General features: G+C 43.2%; 1 protein-coding gene and 1 long non-coding RNA gene across 2 annotated transcripts in view; one reads left to right on the top strand and one right to left on the bottom strand.

The window, feature by feature from the left end:
- The window catches only part of LOC129657663 (uncharacterized), a 36,538-nt gene extending 20,576 nt beyond the window's left edge, over positions 1-15,962 (bottom strand). The window contains exon 1 of the long non-coding RNA XR_008716958.1: positions 15,820-15,962. This is a non-coding gene — a long non-coding RNA (uncharacterized LOC129657663). The remainder of the gene's footprint in view (positions 1-15,819) is intronic.
- PRSS12 (serine protease 12) overlaps positions 15,121-24,740 on the top strand; it is a 75,851-nt gene continuing 66,231 nt past the window's right edge. The window contains 1 exon segment of the mRNA XM_055588038.1: positions 15,121-15,610. Within this exon segment, the coding sequence (XP_055444013.1) occupies positions 15,121-15,610 (490 nt within the window).

The following is a 24,740-nucleotide window of genomic DNA, read 5'->3' as shown; positions in this document are numbered from 1 at the left end:
CCAGGAACTAAGATCCTGCACATGCCCTGGAGCAACTAAGCCACACTCCAAAATTAGAGAGCCTGTGCGTTGCAACAAAAGAACCTGCATGATAGAGAACCCAGAGATGAACCCACACACATATGGGTACCTTATTTTTGACACAGGAGGCAATAATATACAATGGGGCAAAGACAACCTCTTCAATAACTGGTGCTGGGAAAACTGGGCAGCTACGTGCAAAAGAATGAAATTAGAACACTTCCTAACACCATACACAAAGATAAACTCAAAATAGGTTAAAGACCTAAATGTAAGACCAGAAACTATAAAACTCTTAAAGGAAAACATAAGCAGAACACTCAATGACCTAAATCAAAGCAAGATCCCCTATGACCCACCTCCTAGAGTAACGGAAATAAAAATGAAACTAAACAAGTGGGACCTGACTAAACTTAGAAGCTTTGGCACATCAAAGGAAACTATAAGCAAGGTGAAAAGACAACCCTCAGAATGGGAGAAAATAATAGCAAAGGAAACAACTGGCAAAGAATTACTTTCCAAAAAACACAAGCAGCTCATACAACTCAATACCAGAAAAGCAAACAACCCAATCAAAAAGTGGGAAAGGGACCTGAAGAGACATCTCTCTAAAGAAGACATACAGATGGCTAAAAAGCACATGAAAAGATGCTCAACACCATTAATTTTTAGAGAAATTCAGATCAAAACTACAATGAGATACCATCTCACACCAGTAAGACTGGCCACCATCAAAAAGTCTGCTGCTGCTGCTAAGTCACTTCAGTTGTGTCTGACTCTGTGCGACCCCATAGACAGCAGCCCACTAGGCTTCCCCATCCCTGGGATTCTCAAGGCAAGAATACTGGAGTGGGTTGCCATTTCCTTCTCCAATGCATGAAAGTGAAGAGTGAAAGTGAAGTCACTCAGTCGTGTCCGACTCTTAGCGACCCCATGGACTGCAGCCCACCAGGCTCCTCCGGTCCATGGGATTTTCCAGGCAAGAGTACTGGAGTGGGGTGCCATTGCCTTCTCCGCCAAAAAGTCTACAAACAATAAATGCTGGAAAAGGTGTAGAGAAAAGGGAACACTCTTGCATTGCTGGTGGCAATGTAAACTGATACAGCCACTATAGAAGACAGTATAGAGATTGCTTAAAAAGCTAGGAATAAAACCACCATATGACCCAGCAATCCCACTCCAAGGCATATACCCTGAGGAAACAAAAATTGAAAAAGACACATGTATCCCATTGCTCACTGCAGCACTGTTTACAATAGCTAGAACATGGAAGCAACCTAGATGTCCATCAACAGATGAATGGATAAAGAAGCTGTGGCATATATATACAATGGAATACTACTCAGCCATAAAAGGAATGCATTTGAATCCATTCTAATGAGGTGGATGAACCTAGAGTATATTATACAGAGTGAGGTAAATCAGAAAGAGAAAGATAAATAGAGTATACTGACACATATATGTAGAATCTAAAGCCATTGCACTGATGAATTTATTTTCAGGGCAGCAGTGGAGAAAGAGACATAGAGAACAGACTTATGGACATGGGGGAGGAGAGAAGGGAGAAGGGGAGATGTATGGAGAGAGTAACATAGAAATTTACAATAGTGTATGTAAAATAGATAGGCAACAGGAACTCAAACAGGGGCTCTGTGACTGGGTGAAGGGCAGGTTGGGGAGGGAGATGGGAGGGAGGTCTGGGAGGAGGGGACATGGGTGTACCTATGGCTGATTCTTATTGATGTCTGACAGAAAACCACAAAATTCTGTAAAGCAATTATCCTTCCATTAAAAAAATTAAAAAAAAAAAAAAAAGAACCCACAAGATGCAACAAAGATCCTGTGTGCTGCAACTAAGGCCCAACATAGCCAAATAAATACATTTTTTTAAAGTTATTGTTGTTTAGTTACTAAGTCATGTCCATCTGTTTTGCAACCCCCATTGACTGTAGCTCAGCAGGCTCCTCTGCCCATGGAATTTCCCAGGCAAAAATACTGGAGTGGGTTGCCATTTCCTTCTCCAGGAAATCTTCCCAACCAGGGATCAAACCTGAGTCTCCTGCATAGGTAGGCGGATTACCACTGAGCCACCAGGGGAGCCCTTTTTTAAAAGTAAGCAACCATAAAAATTCTCAACTCCTACAGAGTCACTTAGATTTAGGAAGAGTCAAGTTTATAGAATAAGAGTTTCTCTTTGAAATACAGATATTCCTCAACTGCCAACAGATATTCCTCGACTGACCATGGGGTTATATATTGACCTTGCGGTAAGTTGAATATATTGCGTGTTGAAAATGCATTGAATACACCTAATGTACTGAAATCAGAGCTTCACCTCATTCACCTTAAACATGCTCAGAACAGTTACATTAGAGCCCAGTTGGGAAAAACCATCTACAAAGTTTAATATATAATAAAGTGTTGAATAGCTCATGTATATGAATATTGTACTGAAAGTCAAAAACAAGAATGGGTGTGTGGAGACAGAATGGTTATTAACGTATGTTGGTTGTTTACTGTCATGATCGTGAAGGCAGCTGCTCCTACTGAGTATCATAAGATTATACCATATAACACTAGCCTGAAAAAAAGATCAAGCTTCAAAATCTGAAGTATGATTTCTACTGAATGCATATTGCACTGCCATTAAGTTAAAAATTCATTAAGTTGAACCACTGTAAGTCAGGGACCATCTGCAGCAGCATTGTTAATACCATATCTTTCTTCTTTAAATACAGAAATGTTGTTAATAACATTTTTTAACTTTATAACTTCCTGAAATATTGGATCCATTTACTTGTTTTTCCTAAACATAGTATATATTCATTTTTCCTGATTTATATAGAACAATTTCATTCAGTATCATTCTTAAGATTGTTTAATATCCTGCAACTTCATGAGAACGGTGGTCTAGAGTGAAATTTATAAAAACTGAAATCACAGCATTCTCCAGTATTTGCAAAATAGGAGGAGGGATACAGTGTGGTTGTGTGAATTACATGATTGATTTTGCACTTGTATGATGGGCTTCCCTGGTGGCTCAGGTGGTAAAGAATCTGCCTACAATGTGGGAGACCTAGGTTCGATTCCTGGGTTGGGAAGATCCCCGGGAGGAGGGCATGGCAACTGACTCCAGTATTCTTGCTTGGAGAATCCCCATGGACAGAGGAGCCTGGCGGGCTACAGTCCATGGAGTTGCAAAGAGTCAGACACAATTGAGCAACTAAGCACATGATTTACTCTGACCACCAAAAACACTTAAAAAAATTGCTGTTGCTCCAAAGTCATCTCCAGATGCTTAAAAATTGTTTGGTCACAGTCCCTATAGATTTGCTAACCCAATCTATCATATCTAAGGGCATAAAAAAGAAAATATAATGGGAAGATACATATTTGTAGCAAAATAAAATGTTCTAAATAAAGTCAGTTTCTTTATTTTTATTAACATTTTCCATAAAAACTCATTTAACTTGCAGGGAAAAAACTCTGCATTTCACTGCCTTCTGTGCATTTAACTCCAGGCAACCATCTCACAAAGGTAAACAACTAACCATCAAGAGAACTAGATAAGAGACTAGAGTCAGTGAAAATATTTATTGAGAAGCTTATACTAAGTAATGAGGATCCAGAAACAAGTAAGATCCAGTACCTCACTCAAGAGCTTATATAAGCCCAGCACAAACCCATCCAACCACTTGAGAAAAATTCATTATGAAAAAGACAATATATTTTTAAGTGCTCACATGGATTCCATTAAATGTGCCCTTTGTGCTTTCTTTGTAAATCTTTATCAAACATATTTTGAAAATAAAAGAATATAGAAAATTATGAAGTATAAAATCATAACTTTCAAACACTTTTATGTATCACAATCAAGAACCAAAATTATGGCATTATGTGTATTCTTAAAACTAATGTTATTGCTCAGATTTTTGTGTTGATTTCCAGTGTTCAAGCATTTTAAAACTCTTCAAGAGATCTACTTCTTAACAGATTTCTTCTTTCTGCCTTCATTATTATATGCCCTGTTGAGCTAGTTAAGTTCCAAAGGTTAATATTATTCAAAGTTATTGTTGAGTCTTTGAAATATTTTACTTAAAACATTTCTGAAGACAAACATTCCACAAGACATAAGCATTACATTAATATCTGTTCTTTCACAGATATTGTTAGTTAACATTTCTTATTTCAGGTTCCTACATGGAACCCAGAAACATCCATGAAGTTGCCTTTGCTCAGGCTCAGAAGTGAGCTCCAACAGAACTGATACTGTGTGCCTGGTATTGTTTTTCTTGTTGACTGACTGACCGTATTTCATTTTTCTAATGACCATGGGATAGCAAAGAACATTTAGTCATATGTAGAGACTTTTAACACTGGATAGAGGTTTTCTAAGCCTTCTAAAAATAGAGATTAGTCTAGAGTAGCGTCATATTTTTAATGCTCTGAGTTTATTACACAACTCAGTTATAAATACTGCCAATGAATCTCTGTTTCAAAACTGTTATCTTTCAGTCTCCAAATGAGGGCAACCTGTACTTCACAATGTAACTGTTTCATGGAAGGGGGAAAAAAGAAATTCTTTCTAATTTCAGCTCCACCAGCATATTTTATTTCTAGTTGTTACAGCAGTGTTGTGCATGAGTGTGAGCCTTTTTAATGCTTTGGGGTTTTTGGTTTGAGGGTGTGTAGGAAAGCAACAGCAATGTGTGAAGCTTAAATTTCTTGGATAAGAAACTTTACTGCATTACAAAATTCTGGGAGTTGTGGTGAATACAATTTAACTGAGAAGTTTTGTGATCTCCTCATCAAATTGTTATTGCTGTTGTTGATCAGTCACTAAGTTGTGTTCGCCTCTTTGCAACTCCATGGACTGTAGCCCACCGGGCCCCTCTGTCCATGGATTTCCCAGGCAAGAATACTGGAGTGGATTGCCATTTTCTTCTCCAGGGGATCTTCCCAACCCAGGGATCAAACCTGCTGTGGTCCCCTGCTTGGCAGGCATATTCTTCACCACTGAGGCAACTGAGAAGTGCTCTCAACAAATTAAACCAGGGCTATTTTTGTTTCATGTTTCTTTTTCTTTATCAGTATCCTACTAGGGACAGCCTTACATGTGGTACAATTGCAGGAGGCTTCCTCCTTATCCAAATTCCTGCTCTCCTGGGACTTGGTTCAGGGGATGCCTGAAAGCCCATAATTCCTTTGTCCATTCCATGCATTCTTTTGTCCCTGTTACAATGTTAATATCTCCACACTGGTTGATACATTAAGTCTTATCAGGCAGCTGGTACACTTTGGGAGTCTTTTACTAGGAGTTTGGAGACCGGAATTCATTGATAAAATCTTTTGGGTTTTTTTTTTTCCTTGCAAACAGATAAAAAACAAGACTGAGTTAGCTTATAATGTAGAGTGGGAAATGTAATTCTAGGGATATTAAGACATCTTTGCTTACAGCTGACCCTATGTTTCACTGAAGTGATTGTTTGACAACACACCTCCAAGATATTTAGCATGGGAAAATTCATGTAGTGACCCTGCAAATAAGTATCTGTTTAAATTCCCTGTCTGGGACTGTTTAAATTCCTTCTCTGGTGGTCCAGTGATTAGGAATCTGCCTTGCAATGCAGGGTTCGAACCCCGGTTGGGTAATGAAGATCCTACATGCCACGGGACAACCCGGCCTGTGTGCACAACTAGAGAGTCCAGGCTCTGGAACAATCTGGCACGATGTAATAAAGATCCCGTGTGCCACAACTAAGATCCGATGCAGCCAAATAAATAAATAAGTACTTTATAAATTCCTATATATATACACACATTTCCTGCATAGAACAGTTGTGTAGAATGCAACTATAGTAGCCAGTCTCAAAGACAGCCACCCCCCCAACCCGGCATCTCCACCCCCTGGAACTCACACCCCTCCTGCACTGTAGCACAGTTAGTTTACTCTGTGAGCGATAGCATATGGCAGAAGTGACAGTATGTCAGTTGTTAAGATTACATCATAAGAATCTTCGTGATTTCTGTCTTGGTCACGCTCATGCTCTTTTGGATCACTGGCCCTGCTGGAAGCCAAAGCCTTATTGGGAATGGCCTTATGAGAATTCCCTGTGCCGAGGAACTAAGGCCTCCAGCCAACAGCCTGTGAGTGATCTGGGAAGCAATTCCTCTAGTGCAGCCAGGCCTTCAGATTATCGCAGTCCCGTCACCACTTGGACTGCAGCTTCATAAGATATCTTAAGCTGGAAACACCCAGTTCGGCCACTCACAAATTCCTGACTCCCAGAAACTCTGTGAGATAATAAATGCTTATTGTTTTAAACCACTAAATTGTACGACAAAACATTGTCATGTCACTGTAGACATTTATCATGTGTCTCCAGAATCCATAGGCTAAAATCTGTGAAATATCATAATTTAGCATGAAACTGCTGCCAGATAAAAAAGTATAACCCAGGTGTAGTAAACTCAAATGCTTACAAAGTCCAGGCAGGTGGGACCCATGGTGAATTGAGGACTGTTCCCTAAGTCTAGGATGGAAACAGCCATAGACATTTGTTGCTGTGTGGGAACTAGGGTTGTGGTAGTGCCAGAGCTTCTGATTTTTTCAATTTGTAGTACACATCGGTTGATCTCTTCCCAAGTTCACACAAAATTAGTCCAAGCTAATCACAGCTAAGTCTATCCTTTCAGTCAGTGACTGTTGCAGGAACAGGTGTGCATGCGTGCTCAGTGGTGCCCAACTCTTTGTGACCCCATGGACTACAGCCTTCCTGCCTCCTCTGTCCATGGAATTCTCCAGGCAAGAATATTGGAGTGGGTTGCCATTTCCTTCTCCAGGGGATCTTCCCGACCAAGGGATCAAACTCGTGCCTCCTGCATCTCTTGCACTGGCAGGTGGATGATTTACCACTGAGCCACCAGGGAAACCATAGGTACAGGCATGGGACTCAGGAATGGCCTACGAAGTGCAAGGAGAAATATCCTTGGAAGCCTCTGGGAAAGATTATTTTGCTCCTCAAAAGGGGCACAGAAGGAACAGATTTCTTTTCTCCTTCCGGACATGAACTCTATCTAGATTTAATGTCCTGTTCTTTGTTGGCAGTCTGAAGACAAAGCCAACACTCAGATAGCCACACAGACAAAGAGCCTGCCACCTCAAAGGCGTGGTTAGACACCGAAGCAATCAACCTGGATTGCTTGGTACTTCCTACTGAATGAGATCATATAATCCTTGAAAATACCTGACTTTAAGCCAGTTTGAGTTGAAGTGTCTTTTACTTGCAGCCAAAAGCTTTCTAACACGCACACACACAAGGAAGGCTGGTAACCCATAATTTCATGGATGAGCTACTGATTTTAAATAATACATACAGTTCAATTATTAAAACAATGCTTCACTAAACAAAATATATCTGGATGGCATGTCCATCTTGGTGGTGGCTAGTTTGTGATCTCTCTGTAGACACTATATGATCATATTAGAAAAAAGCATTAAAAGCTCATTTGCATTTGAGGATCTCATTTGTTCACTGTTCATTGGCTGACATTTTTAAAAACTTGACTTAAAATTTTTAGAGCAGTTTTAGATTTACAGCAAAATTGGGGGGGAAGGAACACAGATTTCCATATATCCTCTTCACCGCTCATGCATAACTTCCTCGATTATCAACATCCCCCACCAGAGTGACATATTTGCTACAATTGATGAACCTACACTGATACATGATAATCGCCCAAAGTCCATAGTTTATATTACAGTTTACTCTTGGTAGTATACATTCCATGTGCTTGGAGAAATGTATAATGACATGTATGCATTATGATAGTATCATATGAAGTATTTTTACTGTCCTAAAAATTCTCCATGCTCTGCCTGTTCATTCCTGCCCCAACACCTCAACCACTAGCAGCCACCAATCTTTTTACTGTCTCAACAGTTTTGTCTTTTCCAGAATGTCAAATAGTTGAACTCATATAGTATATAGTCTTTCCGGATTGGCTTCCTTCACTTAGTGATATGCTTTTGAGATCCCTCCACATCTTTTCATGCTGAGTAATTCTTTTCAGTGCCGAATAATACTCCATTGCCTATTGGCTTCATTTAAGGACCAAACACTATAGAATGCACAATTCTTTCCATTGGGGATTTTACAATGAAAACAAGTATGGAACAATGTGATTGTGACTGTAGAAATTCTGTGTGTATGGCATGCCAGGCTAACCCAAATTTCAAGAGCAGAATTTGATTAGGGAAGATTTCATAGCTTGAACAGGGTTTTAATGGCTATGGGGAATTTTGTCAGACAGACAAAAGTTTAAGAGTAAACTCAAATACAAACAACCACATATTATGCTGCTGTGGAAAAGTTAATGTAATCATAGTGTGGTATATGGAATAAGAGTGACTTTTTTCCCATTGAAATCTGCAATGGGTAAATAATATCTGAGGTACTGTTTTTAATTCTGAGTTGCCATTTACTGCCGTATTTGTCCTGATAATTGTCTTCACATACTTAAATGATAGTCATGTGCTCACTGTCCAGCCCTTAATATACTGTTTCTAATTCTTATAGCTTTGTAAAATAGAGTTATCTCCATATTGCAGACAGGGAAACTCTATTTTCAAAGAGGTTAGCAGTGATTGATGGATGAGTGGACAGCCAGGATCCCTAAATCCTATCTCTGCTCCCATCCTCTCCCATCCTCAGGCAATGAGCTCCTCAGAGGACGTTTATGCATAGGATACAAGCCGGGCAAATGCAGACTTTTACAATCAGCTGAGGCTTTGATCCCAAATCCCAAAGTAGTTTCCTAGTAGTCGTGGAAGTGTTGGTCGCTTAGTTGTATCTAACTCTTTGTGACTTCATAGACTGTAGTCTGCTAGGCTCCTCTGTCTGTGGAATTCTCCAGGCAGGAATACTGGAGTGGGTTGCCATTCCCTTCTCCAGGAGATCTTCCCGGCCCAGAGATCGAACCCAGGTACCCTGCACTGCAGGCAGATTCTTTACAATCTGAGCCACTAGGTAGGCAAACAACCAAACAGCTAAACTGCTTCTCTCCCTCTCTTCCAACCTCAACCCAAATCTCAACTTTATGGTCCCTAAGATTCCAGTGATGAAGTAGGAAAAACAGTAAGCAAAAGGAGGGAAAATAGGACATTGATCATTTATGCTTGTACAGACTTATACCTCCCACAATACTACTATTAAGGGAGTCCAGTAATGCGAATCCATTGCTGTTCTTGGACCTGCACACTCCAAATCGGGACATCTCTTTCTTGAACATGAAAGAAGTTGGGGAGAAAGGAGTCTTTAATACCACTCTACCCCCAGAGGCCAGGAAACTAATAAATAATTTAATAGGGATTTGAACCCAGGTCTGCTGGATTCTAAATCAGTAGGAGAGTATAACCAGCATCATAGCTGGATAAAGTAGGTTTCCACCTGGAGGCAACTTGTGGCTTAGTAGATGGGAAGATTTTCCTAACAATTTGGATTTTCTAGAGACGGAGTGAGCTGGCTTCCAAGTAGAAATTTCCCCCACCACAGTTTTTAAAAAATACCTGGAAGTCCACTTGTTAGGAAATTCTGGAAAGGTTTCCTGCATTTGACAGAGAGTTGGGGCTCTAAGTCATTTTCAATGTGGAGATTCTGTGCTTCCCAGATCACGGGCAAACAGTTCTAGCCAGGTTTTTCTTCCTATCTGTTTACTCCTTTTACCAGTGACCACAGCTCACTTGCAACTGAGAGATTTGAAAACTACTCATTATCCTTAGGCAGATTGCTCAGGAAGAGTTTTAACTCAAAATATCTAGTATTGGGTTGACCAGAAAGTTCATTCGGGTTTGTCCGCAAGGCCTTGGCTTTCAGGGACCAAACCTGTGGGGGGAAGGAGAGAGAAAACCCATCGGACAGGGCTAGTGCTCAGGGGAGTGGAGCTAGGGTGGCTGCATGCTTGTTGTCCGTCTTAGCGGGGAGATGCTGGGGTGCAGCAAGGGACAGGGGCATGGTAGCGAGGGGATTTTCTGCTTTGTGGAGGCAGGTTTTCACAGAGAGACTTACTCTGAGGAGTTAAGAACTCAAAGGCAGTTACTGAGGCTAACCTTGGAGAAGGCAATGGCATCCCACTCCAGTACTCTTGCCTGGAAAATCCCATGGACGAAGGAGCCTGGTGGGCTGCAGTCCATGGGGACACTAAGAGTTGGACAAGACTGAGCGACTTCACTCTCACTTTTCACTTTCCTGCATTGGAGAAGGAAATGGCAACCCACTCCAGTGTTCTTGCCTGGAGAATCCCAGGGACGGGGGAGCCTCGTGGGCTGACATCTATGGGGTCACACAGAGTTGGACACGACTGAAGTGACTTAGCAGCAGCAGAGGCTAACCTACTGCATTATAGTTGGCACTTTCTGAGTGCTCTGCTCATCAGTTTATAGGCATTATCTCAGTTACCTCCCCCCATCAGATCTATCTTGGAAACATGATTACTATCCCTTTTTCAAAGATGCTGAGCCTTTGACTTAGGAAACTAAGGGAACTCGCTTTAGATATTTCAAGGCCAAATTAACCTTTTTTCTTTTGGGGGGCTCAGGGATTAAGAAACCTGCCAATGCAGGAGATGCTGGTTTGACTCCTGGTTCAGGAAGATCTCCTGAAGAGAGAAATGGCAACCCATTCCAGTATTCTTGCCTGGGAAATCCCATGGACAGAGGAGCCTGGTGGGCTGCAGTCCACAGGGTCACAAAAGAGTCGGACATGACTTAGCAACAAAACAACAATGAAAATCTATATATTTACATCTATATTCCTCATATATCCTAAGTATAATTTAAGTAAGCCTGAAAATGAATCTACAGAATTAATTTCCATGTAGGGATTACACCAAGGTTAGATAAGCTTTTTAAAATAAATGGAAACAAAAAAGTATTCTGTTTTATAAAATTCTATTTAAAACAATAAGGAAAATAGAGGTCAAATGGCTCTTAAAAGCATTATGAATACAAGGAGTCAAGCAGAACTTTTCTTTGGCTCTCAGCCAACCATATGTAAGGGCAACGGCCCTTACACACGGGTATATATGGTTAAATACGGAACAGCTGTTGCAATTGTGGGTCCTCAGACATCTTCACGGCAGAGGGCGGGCAAAGAAGAGTGTGACCAATACAAGGAAGAGGCATAAACCTGACCTCTACTGCCAGAGACTTCCTACCAACAGAGGCCCTTTGCCCAAACCACTGTGCCATTCATTTAGCAATTCATTACTTGTTTTCTGGATCTTTCATTTCCTAGAACTTTAAACTAAATACTATATGTTCTTTTATTGTATCCACTCCCCTTGACCAAAGGCCTGATAATGTCTTATAACTTTAAATCTTCCACAGTCCCTAGATAGGGACTTATGTTATTGATATTATTTAATATGTTTTTGCTTTTATGTGACAGAACAATGCCCAATTTTTTTTTTAACAATATTTTTGCACTTGGAATTGTTCAAGTAAATACTGCTTTTAGCTTTTCCAAATATAGGCAGTACCCAAATTGTACATGGAAACTTATCCAAAAGTTATTTGGTGTATTGGTTTTAGAACTCTGTATATTCAGTCCATTAAGTAGGTAAAGCATAATGATCCCCTAAACGACCGTGAAACCAAATGTCCCTGTATAACAGTTGCCGCAGTAACCTACAGGTATGCACATGTGTTCAGTACTCGCGCTCAGCTCCGCCCCCAAGGCTGCAGCTCCTCCCTGCTGTGAGGTGGGCAGAGAGACACCCCTCTTCACTTCCCTTGTTAGGTTTTCGGCTGGGAGGCTGGGGACAGTTGAGCTCTTGAGCCTTTGTCACCCAGGTTGCTCGATGGAGCTAGAGGTTGCAGAGGTGACAAGAGAGACTTGGGGACCTCACGGGGCTTTCAAGGCTTTTGCTGAGAACGGCCTGCCGAGTGTCATCTGTTTCCTTCTGTTCCTTCTCCTTGCTTCTTTAGTGCTGCTGAAGCAATTGGAAGACAGAGAAAGAAGCCACAGTGGGCTTCTTGCAGCTGTAACACGATGGAGTTGCCGCCCCCTTTCCTTCGGCTTTGCCGTGTGTGACAGGGTGAGGAGCATCTGAGGGGAGAGTGGTGGCTGGGTGGGGCCTCTCCGGGGTGGAGGGAGACTTCTCCTCTAGCCCCCAACACAGGTACCTTAATGTGTCAGAGGCAGGAGCGAGAAACGCGTGTCAGGGAATGGGGAATCCACTCCATCGGATGGGGAATTGGAAATCCTAAACATCTGCGTGATGGCAGCAGCCAGGAGGAATGAAAGAAGAGAAGGAAGGAAGAGATTAGCAGAGGAGGGGAGTAATATGTAAAGAGCAGGTCTGTTTAAGCCATACTATCCCTGTAAAATAGAGGACAAAACTCAAATCGAGGCCCTTGACTTCGCAGTCCAATTACAGACATGCTGTTTTATCATCTCAGAAAGGGTACGCTTTAAAATGGAAGCTTTAAAATGTGGAATTTTCTGCGGTAACTCCACTTCATATGTGTCAGCTTCATGACCTGTTAAATGTTAAGTAGACCTTGGAAAATCTTCAGGTCCTCTTAGGTGTAAAACGAGCTGGAGAAGAGGCCACACCAGGGTCCATCCTCTTTTGAGCTCAGTTCCAACCATCTTCTCTTCTACTCACTTCTTTCTTGTTATTTTCCTCTCTCCAAGGTGCATAGGAGCTCTGGGACTGGGTCTGCCTCCGCGCTCCCAGGAAGTGTGAAAGCCTGGGTGTAGGCGCCTCATAGAAAAAGGAGGGCAGCAGGGCTAAGCAGGCCACTCAGAATCCGCAGGTGAGCCTTTCGTGGACCATCATGTGAATGGCAGAAAGTGGAGACTCAGTTTTGAAGAAAAAGGGTTATTCCTTTTAGAACTGTCACGTATTATAGGCAAAGAATCTATGATTTGTCAGAATCTGTGATTCTTCCCTGATGGTCCAGTGGCTCAGACTCCATGCTCCCAATGTAGGGGCCTGGGTTCAATCCCTGGTCAGGGAACTAGATCCCATGAGCTACAACTAAGACCCAGAACAAACATATAAAAACAAAGAAGTAATTAAAAAAAATAAACTGTACAAATCAATGGTTAAATAAAAAAAAGAATCTGCAATTGATGAATTCTGCTGACCCCTACTAAAATAAGTAAATCAACTTCCCCCAAATATGTATTTTAACTTTACTCTTCTTCGCCAAGTACAGTTTTAACTATGCTTTTGGAGTCAGAAAAGTGTAAGTTTAAAAAAAAATGAACAGTGGGTAAAAGCATCTTGAGTAAAAACATATCGAATAAAGATTTGATAAACACATTACTGGATGCCTAATATTGTTCATTTGTCCACTTCTGTAAGTAAAAATCAGATATTTCATTAACAGGAGTGAAAAGTTAAGAAAACAGTAAGATGATTCAGAATGGTTAAACTAAGATTATTTGAGTTGGGTGTAGGAAATTAACTCAGTTTCTAACTGAAACTAGGTTTTAACAATAAACATTTAAGTCATGTTCAAGTTTTCTTCAGAGTACAGTGTACTATGGGATTCCCAGGTGGCTCAGCAGTAAAGAAACTGCCTGCAATGCAGGAGATTCAGGTTGGATCCCTGGGTCAGGAAGATCCCCTGGAGAAGAAAACGGCAACCCACTCCAGGGTTCTAGCCTGAGAAAACCCATGGACAGAGGAGCCTGGTGGGCTACAAAAGAGTCATGGGGTCATAAAAGAGTCAGACACGACTGAGCGACTAAACAACAGTATACTGTGGGACAGCCGGTCTCCCCTACACTTCAACAGGATTATGCCAGGCTGCAAAGCATTACCTTCTTTATTGGCCTTCCTCGTTTCTTGTTTAGCTTCAGTGGAATAGTCAGGAACAGCTGAAAGGGGAAATCCCTAAAACATCCAGCTTCGGGGATTTTTAAAAAGATTCTAAACCAACTTCTTTTTTCCTGGCCGGAGAGGTGGGGCGGTGCAAGTCGGGAGAGCTGTTGAAAAGGCTTTGCTAAGGTCGAGCCAATAGCTATAAAGTTGCCGGTGGACAGAGTCCACTGTGGAGAGGCAAATGAGTAGGCTTAACTCAAGTCTCATGCTCGGCCAAAACGAGGCAGGTGTTAGAGGGATGGGCTTTTTGGATAGGATGGAGACCCGGACGGATGAAGTCTTCCCTGGTTAGAAAGGAAATTTGGTATTAAGAGGGCTTCACTGAATCCCAATAATAACCAAACAACTGGTGTTGTTCAGGGCTCCGGTGGAGAGTGGGTGGCAGGAAGTAGAAAGGCTCGACCTGCTTTCCCTGGGTCGGTTCAGGAATTTAATTTCAGCAAATGTTTATTGGAGCCTAATAAGTGCTGCCCACGGTTTTAAGTTTTAAGCACTGGGATACAAAGGGAAACGAAACGTGGTCTTGTCCTTGAGGAGATCACAGCTCAGGAATATGGCTTCGGCATTCCAAGTGGGCTTTGATAACTTTTATCGCGGGACTTCTAAAGGGACTAAACCCATCCACACTTGTAAATATTTCAAAACATAGGAAATGAGGCGCGGCAAGGGGGTGGAGGAGAGGTGGGCTGCAGGGGCTGGCGGCAGGTTTGGCAGCCGCCAGACGGAGGGGCTGTGGTGGTGTCGCCTGCTGGCAAGGAGCAGCCAAGACCGTCCCCCGCGTTGGCACCCTCGGATTTGGCTCGGGCACCCCGAGGCCGCCGGGGTGCCAGAGAGCTGGTCTGCTCCGGCCGGGCGCGCTGACAGCGGGAGCCGGGCAAGGACAGCGCGGAGCCCGGCTCCGGGGCGAGATCGCGCGCCTGTGCCCGCCGCCAGGGGGCAGAGTGCCCTGGTCCGCGCCTTGTCTCGGCGGGTCCTCTCCACGAGCCAGGGCTCCGCGGAGCGCACGCCTTCCCTGCCCGGGACCGCTCCCGAGCGCGGCGAGCAGGGGCGCGGCCGCGGGCCCCGCGGCGGGAGGCGGTCCGCGCGCGGGAGGGCGGGAGGGGGCAGGCGCGGGGGTTCCGGGGACGCGCAGCGCCGCCCCCGCCTCCCCTTCAGAAGCGGCGGAGCGGGGGAGCATGGACCAGACGCCGCGGCTCCGGCACCATGACGCTCCCCCACTTCGCGGTGGCTCTGATTCTCGGGGCGCTCCCCGGAGTGGTCAGCTTTGATTCGGTCCTCGGTTATCCCCTTCACCACCGCCATCACCATGCACCCTCTCGGAGTCCCCAGGACCCTTATTACCTTACCATCCAGCGGCGGCCACAGAAGACACTGCCGCCCCCACTCCCGCGCACCCTGCACCCCCCGCCGGCGCTCCGCGCCTCGCGCGCGCACGGCCTGCGCACGCCCCGGCCGCCTCCCGGGGACTGCCCCGCCGGCGCGCCCGGGGCCAACGTGACGGACTCCGGCGCCCCTTGTCTGCGCTGGGCAGACGTGCCGCCGTTCCTCGCGCGGTCGCCCCCGGCGGGCTGGGCGCAACTCCGAGGGCAGCGCCACAACTTTTGCCGGAGTCCGGACGGCGCGGGCAGACCCTGGTGCTTCTACGGGGACGCCCGCGGCAAGGTGGACTGGGGCTACTGCGACTGCAGACGGGGTGAGTGGCCGCAGGGCGGCGGCGACCGGGGACCGGTGGGGAGCCCGGCTGGGTGGGCGAGCGCGTTAGGTGCTCCTGGAGGAGAAAGTGAGAGCGGGTGGGGTTGAGTTTGCCTCGCTCTGTGTGAAGGTGGACGGCCACGGACTTACCGTCCTAGTACCTTGGCACCGTAACTTTGAACTAGCGAGGCGCGCTTTGTGTGTGGTTACCTGGGGTGACAGCCTCTCTGGAAGGTGCTGCACTCTCGGGCTCCTGGATGAGGGCGTGGCTCCGGGCTGCGGGCTTGTCTCCGGCCACTGAGATGTGTGTTGGGGGAGGGGAAAGGCGTGTGTGCGCGCGCGCGCGCCCGTGGCGTGGATGTGTGTTTTCTGCATCAGCTTTACCTTGAGAATGGTACCGTATTTACGTAGAAGTGGCAAAGCAAAAGAGAAGATAGTTTCTAATTACCTGTTTTGGAAAGGGAAATATTAAATCTAATATGACAATCAATTACCACCCCCCCCCCCTCAATTTCTGCCCGCAGTTGACATGTATTTGAAAAAGTTTTTGCAAACTTTCTGGGCCAAAATGCGACTTGTCAAATGATGTTCATGTTCTGGGGCACAGCGTGGTAAATATCAGTGAGTCGAGAAGAAAGAAAGGGAAAAGATAGGAATAGTAACTATTCTAGGGAAGAAGCAACTTGATATAGTCAAGTGCTGTTTTCAAGAATGCTAGTATTCAACTGCATACGTTATTTGTAGAAAACCGAAATTGGTAAAGAGATAAAGTTGGTAAGATGTTTCACATTAATTAATGTAAAAGATCACAGTAATAGATTTAAGGTAAGTGAATCATCTGCTTTTGAACAGTACTTTGTTTTGAGTTGGTGGCATTTTGTTTACTATTAGGGCTTTTTTTTTTAATAGTTGTGGGAAAAAAACCTAAAGTTCTTCAAAGTTTGGATTTTCCTTTAAAAATTTTTTTTGGCAACTCTTCATCCAATCTCTGTGGCAGGGGCTTCGTTAATTGTGATTCTGAGATATATTGTACTTTGTACCTTTTGGTGATTTGGAGGTTAAACTTTCACAGGGCCATTCTTTCCCTTCAGAAATTTTTATTTATCTGTGCCTTCAGTTGCATTAGTGCTTTGAGTTAAAGGGAAGTGATAGGAAGGTTAAGATCCATTATCCTTCATCCTAGAGAATGAAGTCATCCCTATACTTGTTACACAGACAGAATGCCAATGTGGCTATAAAAAATTTGAGGTGATATCAAGCAGAGAGCCCTAGTGCTGTTTTACTCTTTGCTATGAAATTATTTGTAGTAAAAGCTCATAGTTAGCAAACACTGACACTTATTTTCATTTTTGTATTATTATATTTCATATTGCTTGTTGTGTATACATATATATGTATAAATAAGTGGAATTCAAAGTTAAAACACTGTAGTGATCTATTGTTCTCTGTTTAACATATAATTTTTAAAATTTTACATTCTAAATAGCTTCGTGGTTCCTTCTCCCCACCCTCTTGTGTTGAAAAGAAATTTAAACCTAACATCAGGACAGACTCTTTGGGATACCTTTATACTGATAGCTAATTCTCACCAGACAAAACTCTAAGCACTTCATAATAGTGTGTTATTACTGAAATAAAGTGACTGAACACAAGAGAAACAAAAGAAACCCCCCAAGATGGGAGATAAATACACCCCACCCAAAAAAAAAGAAACAGGAAAACAATCTGCTGGCTATGTAATAATTTAATTACTCTCACAGGCTCAGTGTGCCATTTACCCCTCACTTTCTGACTAAGCATAGTCATGCCTTAAAATGACTGACATGTTCTGAAACCATTGGCTTTCTTGGTTCTACATTTCACTTAGGAGTGTAAACAAAGCTAACATGGTGTGGTGAAAAGGATATGAAATTGTGCTCTGGAAAACACTGGTGTCCACTTCGGCTCAGCCAGTAGCTATACAGTGTTGAGTAGGACTCTTAACCCCTAGAGCTTTGGTTTCCTTATCTGGAGGAAGGCAGTTTTGGGATAGATCTATTCAAAGGACTTTCCTAGCACTGAGCACGTACCAGAACAGCCCAGCCTCATAGTAACAGGTAGGATTTATTGAGGATTCATTCTGTGTTGGATGCTGAGCTAAGCATTTTATATATCAGTTTTCTCATTTAATTCTCATAGGAACATTATGAGATAGTGCACATTTCACTCCACAGCTCATTTTCCTCTTTAATTATGTAAACACGTAGAAAGTCTGTGTGGTCAGTTGCTCAATTGTGTCCAACTCTTTTTGACCTCATGGACTGTAGCCCGCCAGGCTCCTCTGTTCATGGGATTCTCCAGGCAAGAACACTGACTGGAATGGGTTGCCATTTCCTTCTCCAAGGGATCTTCCCCACCCAGGGAACGAACTCGAATTTCCTGGATCAGACGGTAAAGCGTCTGTCTACAATGCGAGACACCTGGGTTCGATCCCTGGGTTGGGAAGATTCCCTGGAGAAGGAAATGGCAACCTACTCCAGTACTCTTACCTTGAAAATCCCATGGATGGAGGAGCTTGGTGCAGGTTACTGTCCATGGGGTTGCAAAGAGTTGGGCACCACTGAGCGACTTCACTTTCTTTTCACTTTTTGCATTGCTGGTGTATTCTTTACCACTGAGTCACCTGGGAAGCCTGTAGAAAAGTCTAATGATTCTATTAGCTTAAAGACCAGTTTAAAAGGAAAGAGAAAGGAAACTATGTTTGGCCCAATGCACATGATTTCCAGTCTCTTATGACTTGAAAATATCCAGGGTTTTCCTTCTCTTTTTTAAACAAAAAACAGCTTGAACAAAAAGAGAGAAGATTAATTGTAACGGAATCCCTCCTTTGAGAAATACACTGGAGGCCAGATTTCCATGTTCCTGGTGGTGTGGAGAGAAATGAGGAAGTTGGTGCCTCCAAGGTGGAAAGTTGATTGAAACCCAGTTGAAGGGGTGGCAGGGGGGGCCTCAGATGAGTGGGGCAGGGCGTGGACACTCCAGTGGCTCAAATGTCTGAGAACAAGGAAGATGAGGCCTGGGCCCTGGGTGTGTGAAACTTGCAAATTAGTGATAAAAGAATCGTTGGGGGATTGGAATACCCTGAATCAGCCCCGGGAGTTAGTTCTTATAATAAGCATTAGAATTGTGGCATGGGAAGCGGGGGTGGAGGGGTGGGGGGGGTGGGCTTATTAAAATGCAGATACCTGGGCTCTAGCCTTGAGATCCTGTTTAAGTAATCTCAGGAATCTGGCTGAGGAATGTGCGTTTCTAATGAGCAGTCAAGGTCATCTGGAAACTGAAAACTCATTGCCACAGTCAGGGAAAACCAGGGGAGGGCGTCAGAACCCACCTAAGTTGTGTAGTCGTGGGTGGTCAAGTCAGCTGAATCTGCCATTCTGTGACTTAATCCTGCTAGATTTGGGTGGTACTAATGGTAAAGAACCCTCCTGCCAATGCAGGAGACATAAGAGATGCAGGTTCGATCCCTGGGTCAGGATGTCCTTGGAGGAGGGCATGGCAACCCACTCCAGTATTCTTGCCTGGAGAATCCCATGGACAGTGGAGCCTGGCAGGCTACAGACCGTAGGATCGCAAGGAGAAACAGCTTAGCATGCGTGCACATATGGCAGGCCTAGGGTAACTTTTTGTGTGTTTTTAGAAAATGGTACCACACTTTTTATTTGACCAGTGTGGGATAGCACCAACTTAGTTCACCAGAATATGATATATTAACTGAATGTGAGCCAGATTAGTTTTTACATTTCTACAGGAAGAATTAGTAGGCAACTGATGACCTCCAGTAATGTGCTCAGTTGTGTCTGTCTCTCGGCGACCCCATGGACTGTAGCCCACCAGGCTCCTCTGTCCATGGACTTTTTCAGGCACGAATACTTGGAGCGGGTCGCCATCTCCTTCTCCAAGGAATCGTCTAGATCCAACCCCCGTCTCTTGTGTCTCCTGCATTGGCAATCAGAGTCTTCACCACTGTGCTACCTGGGAAGCCCCAGTAATTTACGACTTCCTGACTAGAAAGAGTCAGAAAGTCTCAGGTTGGCCCTGGCAGGTGGGGCAGCTTGCTTGCACTGTGCTGGGAACTCCTCTCTGTTACAGGCAGCTGAGTGGAACTCAACCTTAAGTGACTGATGGATAAAATAGATAGAAGAAACAATAGTGCGCTAATAACTGAGATTTTACCAGAAGGAATGATTCATAGATCTGACTTTTTGTCATGTCCTGCTAATCTGTTCGCCCAAATCTGATTCAAATAGAGATAGTGGACTTGTGGAATAAATGATGTTGTTTACAGGCTGTACTCTTTGAAGTCCATCTGGTGTTTGAAGTGAAGGTTAATTAAAAAGTTGGCTGAAAGCTATCCCTTTAAAAATTTTTTTTAATGCTGCATCTTGATTCTATGTAGCAGGTGCTGAAATCATTTATTAGCAATAACAGATTTGATACATTTCCTGGCTGGATTTTAGATATTGAGCCCAATTTTCTTTACAGGCTAAGGCAGATATAAAATACTTTGATTTGGAGGCATTATCAGACTCTTTACTAATGTGAAAAAAGATTTTAAGAAGAAAATTAGATAGTTACTATTGCCTTTTATGAGTGATTATCCTGGATACTCACTACACAGACAGACATACACACACTCTCTTACTGCACATATATTTATGAAATATATATTTATTCATATATAAATATGAATATATTTATGAAGTATATATTTATATTTATACAGTGTGTGTGTGAAGGTAACCTTTGTAAAAATAATTGGTTTTATAACTGTGAAGGAAAACCTAGATGTGCAGCAATAATGTATCACTCAGAGATCCCTTTATTTGATGTATACTGTGCAGGTCCTTGGAGAAGGCAATGGCACCCCACTCCAGTACTCTTGCCTGGAAAATCCCATGGATGGAGGAGCCTGGTGGGCTGCAGTCCATGGGGTCACTAAGAGTCGGACACGACTGAGTGACTTCACTTTCACTTTTCACTTTCATGCATTGGAGAAGGCAATGGCAACCCACTCCAGGGTTCTTGCCTGGAGAATCCCAGGGACGGGGAGCCTGGTGGGCTGCCGTCTATGGGGTCGCACAGAGTCGGACACGACTGAAGCGACTTAGCAGTAGCAGTGCAGGTCCTAAGGGCTTCCCAGGTGGCACTAGTGGTAAAGAACCCACCTGCCAATGCAGGAGATGTAGACGTGGGTTCAATCTCTGGGTCGGGAAGATCCCCTGAGGAGGGCATGACAACCCACTCCAGTATTGTTGCCTGGAGAATCCCATGGACAGAGGGGCCTGGTGGGCTACAGTCCATAGGATCTCAAAGAGTCGGTATGTGGTGCAGCTCCTAAGTGATAATTGCAAAGATTGTCTATAGAAGATGGAAAATGCTCATGATAAGCTTGAAGGGAAAAGACTGACACAAAATGTATATATGTGTTTACTAACTGAAAATAAAGATGGCTTTGGAAAGTTTGGGAGAGAAAACAGATGATGATTATGAACTTGGATATGAGTGTGGCTTTGATCAGTTCACGTAGTTTTGGTGGCAAAGAATAGAAAACCCAATTCAAAATGCCTGAAGAAATAAGGAGGTTTGTGGTTCATGTTACAAGAAGTTGGGCTCCAACATAGTACATCTCTGTCTCTCTGCTACTCTCTTGATTCTATTATTTTCAAAGTGTGGCTTTTATCCTTAGACTAATGGTTATTCCAGATTTCATATTGGGATAGAATAACTTGAAGAAGCAAGATGGGGTGCCCTCTTCATGTATGTCCCATTGAAAGAGCAAGGAGACCTTCCCAGAACTCCTGCAGATTTCCTCTGGTATTTCACTGGTCAGACCTTCCTGGCACTTTCTGGTAAGGAAAATGCAGTTACCATGCTTTGCCGATATTAGTCAGGATTGACCTCTGAACACATGGGGAGGGAGAAGCAGGTAGTTATTCAAGAGAACCAATAGAGTCTGTCAAAAAGCGTGATTGAGGTTTGTCCTGTTGGGCTGCACACCACAAACTTGCAAGCCCTGGTACCTGCCCAGCCTCCTACGTCCGTGGTTAATGGATGCCGGGACCTTACTTGTCTGCAGCCAGCTCCTGAAGCAGCATCTCACCAGGTGTGGCAGGCAGTGGGTAGGACATGGCAGTAGTCTTTGCTGTGTGTGTGTGTGTGTAGGGGGTGCGAGGTAGGAGGAATACGGGTGAGAGTTGGGGCTGGGAGGTGGAGAGGGAGGTTACCAGTTATAGAGGGAATTGACTTGGCAGGTTGGCTCCCTGGTTACCAGGGAAGCCAGCAGAGAACACCTCTCACCACCCCTTTGATAAGCTGTCATAGTGGAGATGCTCTGTTCAAAGAGTTCACACAGTCCCTAGCTAGAGTTGGCGCAGGTATGTAGGTGTTTACTGATTAGGCTCTGTGATTAAGAGGGAAGGTCAGTTACATGAGTAGGGTGTAAGGTAACGCAGGGACCGATGGAGCAGAGGGATGTGCTGAGAGCAAGGGGACTCCATCTGGGATGGCCTGACCATACAGTCCTTATACTGGTATCCCCACTTTTTGAAAAGTTTGCTTTATGCTGCTTCACTTTTAAGAAAGACCTACATTAGTACTTGTTTTCGCTAACCAAAAGAAATCCAAAGACAATTTTCACTTTTATGAAAAATGGTGAAAATTGAAACGTGCTTTCAGCGTCTGTTTTGCTGAGAGCCGTTATAAACTCAAGGAGATAGTGGAGGACAGAGGAGCCTGGTCTGCTGCAGTCCCTGGAGTCACAGAGCTGAACAGACTTAGCAACTGAACATTATAGAGGCGTTGCACACCCGCCTCAGCAGAGAGAGAGAGTGCTGCCCCCAAGCGCCTTCTCCAGGAACTGCACTCAGTATATCAGCATCTAGCCGCCGCCAGTCTTGGAGCTATCTGGGAGCATCTGTGCTTTTTCTGTTTATTTTGTGCATTTCTTAGCAAGCTGTTTCCTAAGATTAGTTGCTTCTTTTTTGTTTGTTGTTGTTGTTATAAGGTGTAGGTGTTGTTTTTTCGACAAGTTGTGTCTGACTCTTGCAGCCCCATGGACTGTAGCCCGCCAGGCTCCTCTGTCCATGGAATTTTCAAGGCAAGAATACTGAAGTAGGTTGCCATTTCCATCTCCAGGGGATCATCCCGACCCAGGGATGGAACCCATGGCTTCTGCATTGGCAGGCGAATTCTTCACTGCTGAGCCACCAGAGAAGCCCAGGAACAGAACTTACAAAGATGAATAAGAAATCACCTAAGTCCTCTGGTTAAGGAAGCCCACTCTCTGGTTGAAATGTTAAGATAATACTAGGCATCTTTTATTACCTTTCCTGTGATATGTACTCTGGGAGACAGATAAGCTTACTATTAAGTGTAGTTTAATTTCATCACTTAGAGTTGTGCAATAAAATGTTAATACCCACACCATGTGTTTAAATGTGGACTGAGCTACTGAACTGAACAGTGGGTAGTTCAGACACAATTTGTAAAAATTTCTGCTAAAGTTATTTAAATGCATATATTGTCTTCTTCTTTTGCATAATATTATATAATGTTTTAAACACATGAATAATTGGTGGTGGTGGTGTTCAGTAACTCAGTCGTGTCCGACTCTTTGGGACCCTGTGGACTGCAGCATTCCAGGCTTCCCTGTCCTTCAGCATCTCCTGGATGGGCTTATAAATTTATGTAAGCCCAATGTAAATGGGTAGAATTGCTTATTCAAAAGATATGCTTTCATTTTGAACCTGACAAGTTCATATTTTTCTCAGTATGAAAGGTATCTGCATAAATAATAGATGAACAATTAATATGAATAATAGATGTGGACTAATGGGGCGAGTATAGTTCAGTTGGATATTTAAGGGGATGCTGACAGGGAGGCCTGGCGTGCTTCGATTCATGGGGTTGCAAAGAGTTGGACACGACTGAGCGACTGAACTGAACTGAACTTCCTATGTTAAAAGATGATTTCATTTTGACATGGCATGATTTGAATAAAATCTATTATTTCACAATGCTAAACTGATTTCAGTTATGGGTAAGTGTAATCATTGACAAAATAGAATACCTGAATACTATCAAAAAGCTGTAGGAAAAAAACCAAACAAAACATAAAAATTAATGTAGTCTCCCCAACTGTACTTGAAAAATTCAACTAACTATTGCTCTATTCACTTGTTTTTAGGCAATGTGATTTTTGTGTGTGTATTTTATAATTAAGACAGAAAATGATCATTTAGTATATTTTTCCAATTTTGCCTTTGGTAGAAGGCATAAGATTATATTTAATTCATTGTCAAATATGTGTACTAAATTGTCCAATATGTAATGGACTTTTGTTCTTTTTTTTAATAGTTTATAAACTGAAATTTCTACATCACTTTCAGCTTTAAGTATACTTTTTGTCAAAGATCCGAATAATAGCTTGATGTTACTAGCATGAATTTATGACTCCACCAGAACAATAGGGCTGGCTAAAATTAATTATTTTGTGTCTCTGTGAAGTTCAGTAATGGATGAGAAAGGATTTGGGTGATAACATTAATTTTCTATTACTCATTTATCAAACTGTGATTTTTACAATTTCAGAAATATTTATTTTTAATTCTGTTTAGAATACTACTGGGATGGATCTTTGTTTTTGCTGTTTTTTCTGTCACATGAGTGCTATTGTATAAGTATATCTTAAGGAGTTAACTAAATAGGCATACCTTTTCATTTGGCTAATTTTGGAATGAGCTGGATTTAGAGAACCAAGATAACTGACCTGTTTGGTTCCTTTCCTGATATTTCTTTTAGGTCTTCTTGAAGTATGGACAGTGAGAAGGGAGGTTTTGCCAGCTGTCCACGGAGGGATAATGCCAGAATGGGTCTATTAGTTTGCTAGAGCTGCTGTAATTGAGTACCACAAACTGAGTGGCTTAAACAAACAAACTTGTTATTTCACAGTTCTGGGGACTGGGAGTCCAAGATCAATGTCAGCAGAGCCATATTTCCTCTCAAGACACTAGGGAAGGATCTTGTCCAGGTCTCTCTCCTGGCTTCTGATAGTTCCTTGGCTTGTGGAAATGTAACTGCAACCTCCGGAT

This window comes from Bubalus kerabau, chromosome 7 (assembly GCF_029407905.1).
Source record: "Bubalus kerabau isolate K-KA32 ecotype Philippines breed swamp buffalo chromosome 7, PCC_UOA_SB_1v2, whole genome shotgun sequence".
Classification (NCBI taxonomy): domain Eukaryota; kingdom Metazoa; phylum Chordata; class Mammalia; order Artiodactyla; family Bovidae; genus Bubalus; species Bubalus kerabau.
Note: the sequence above shows the minus strand (reverse complement) of the source record. Positions and strands in the feature narration are given on the sequence as shown.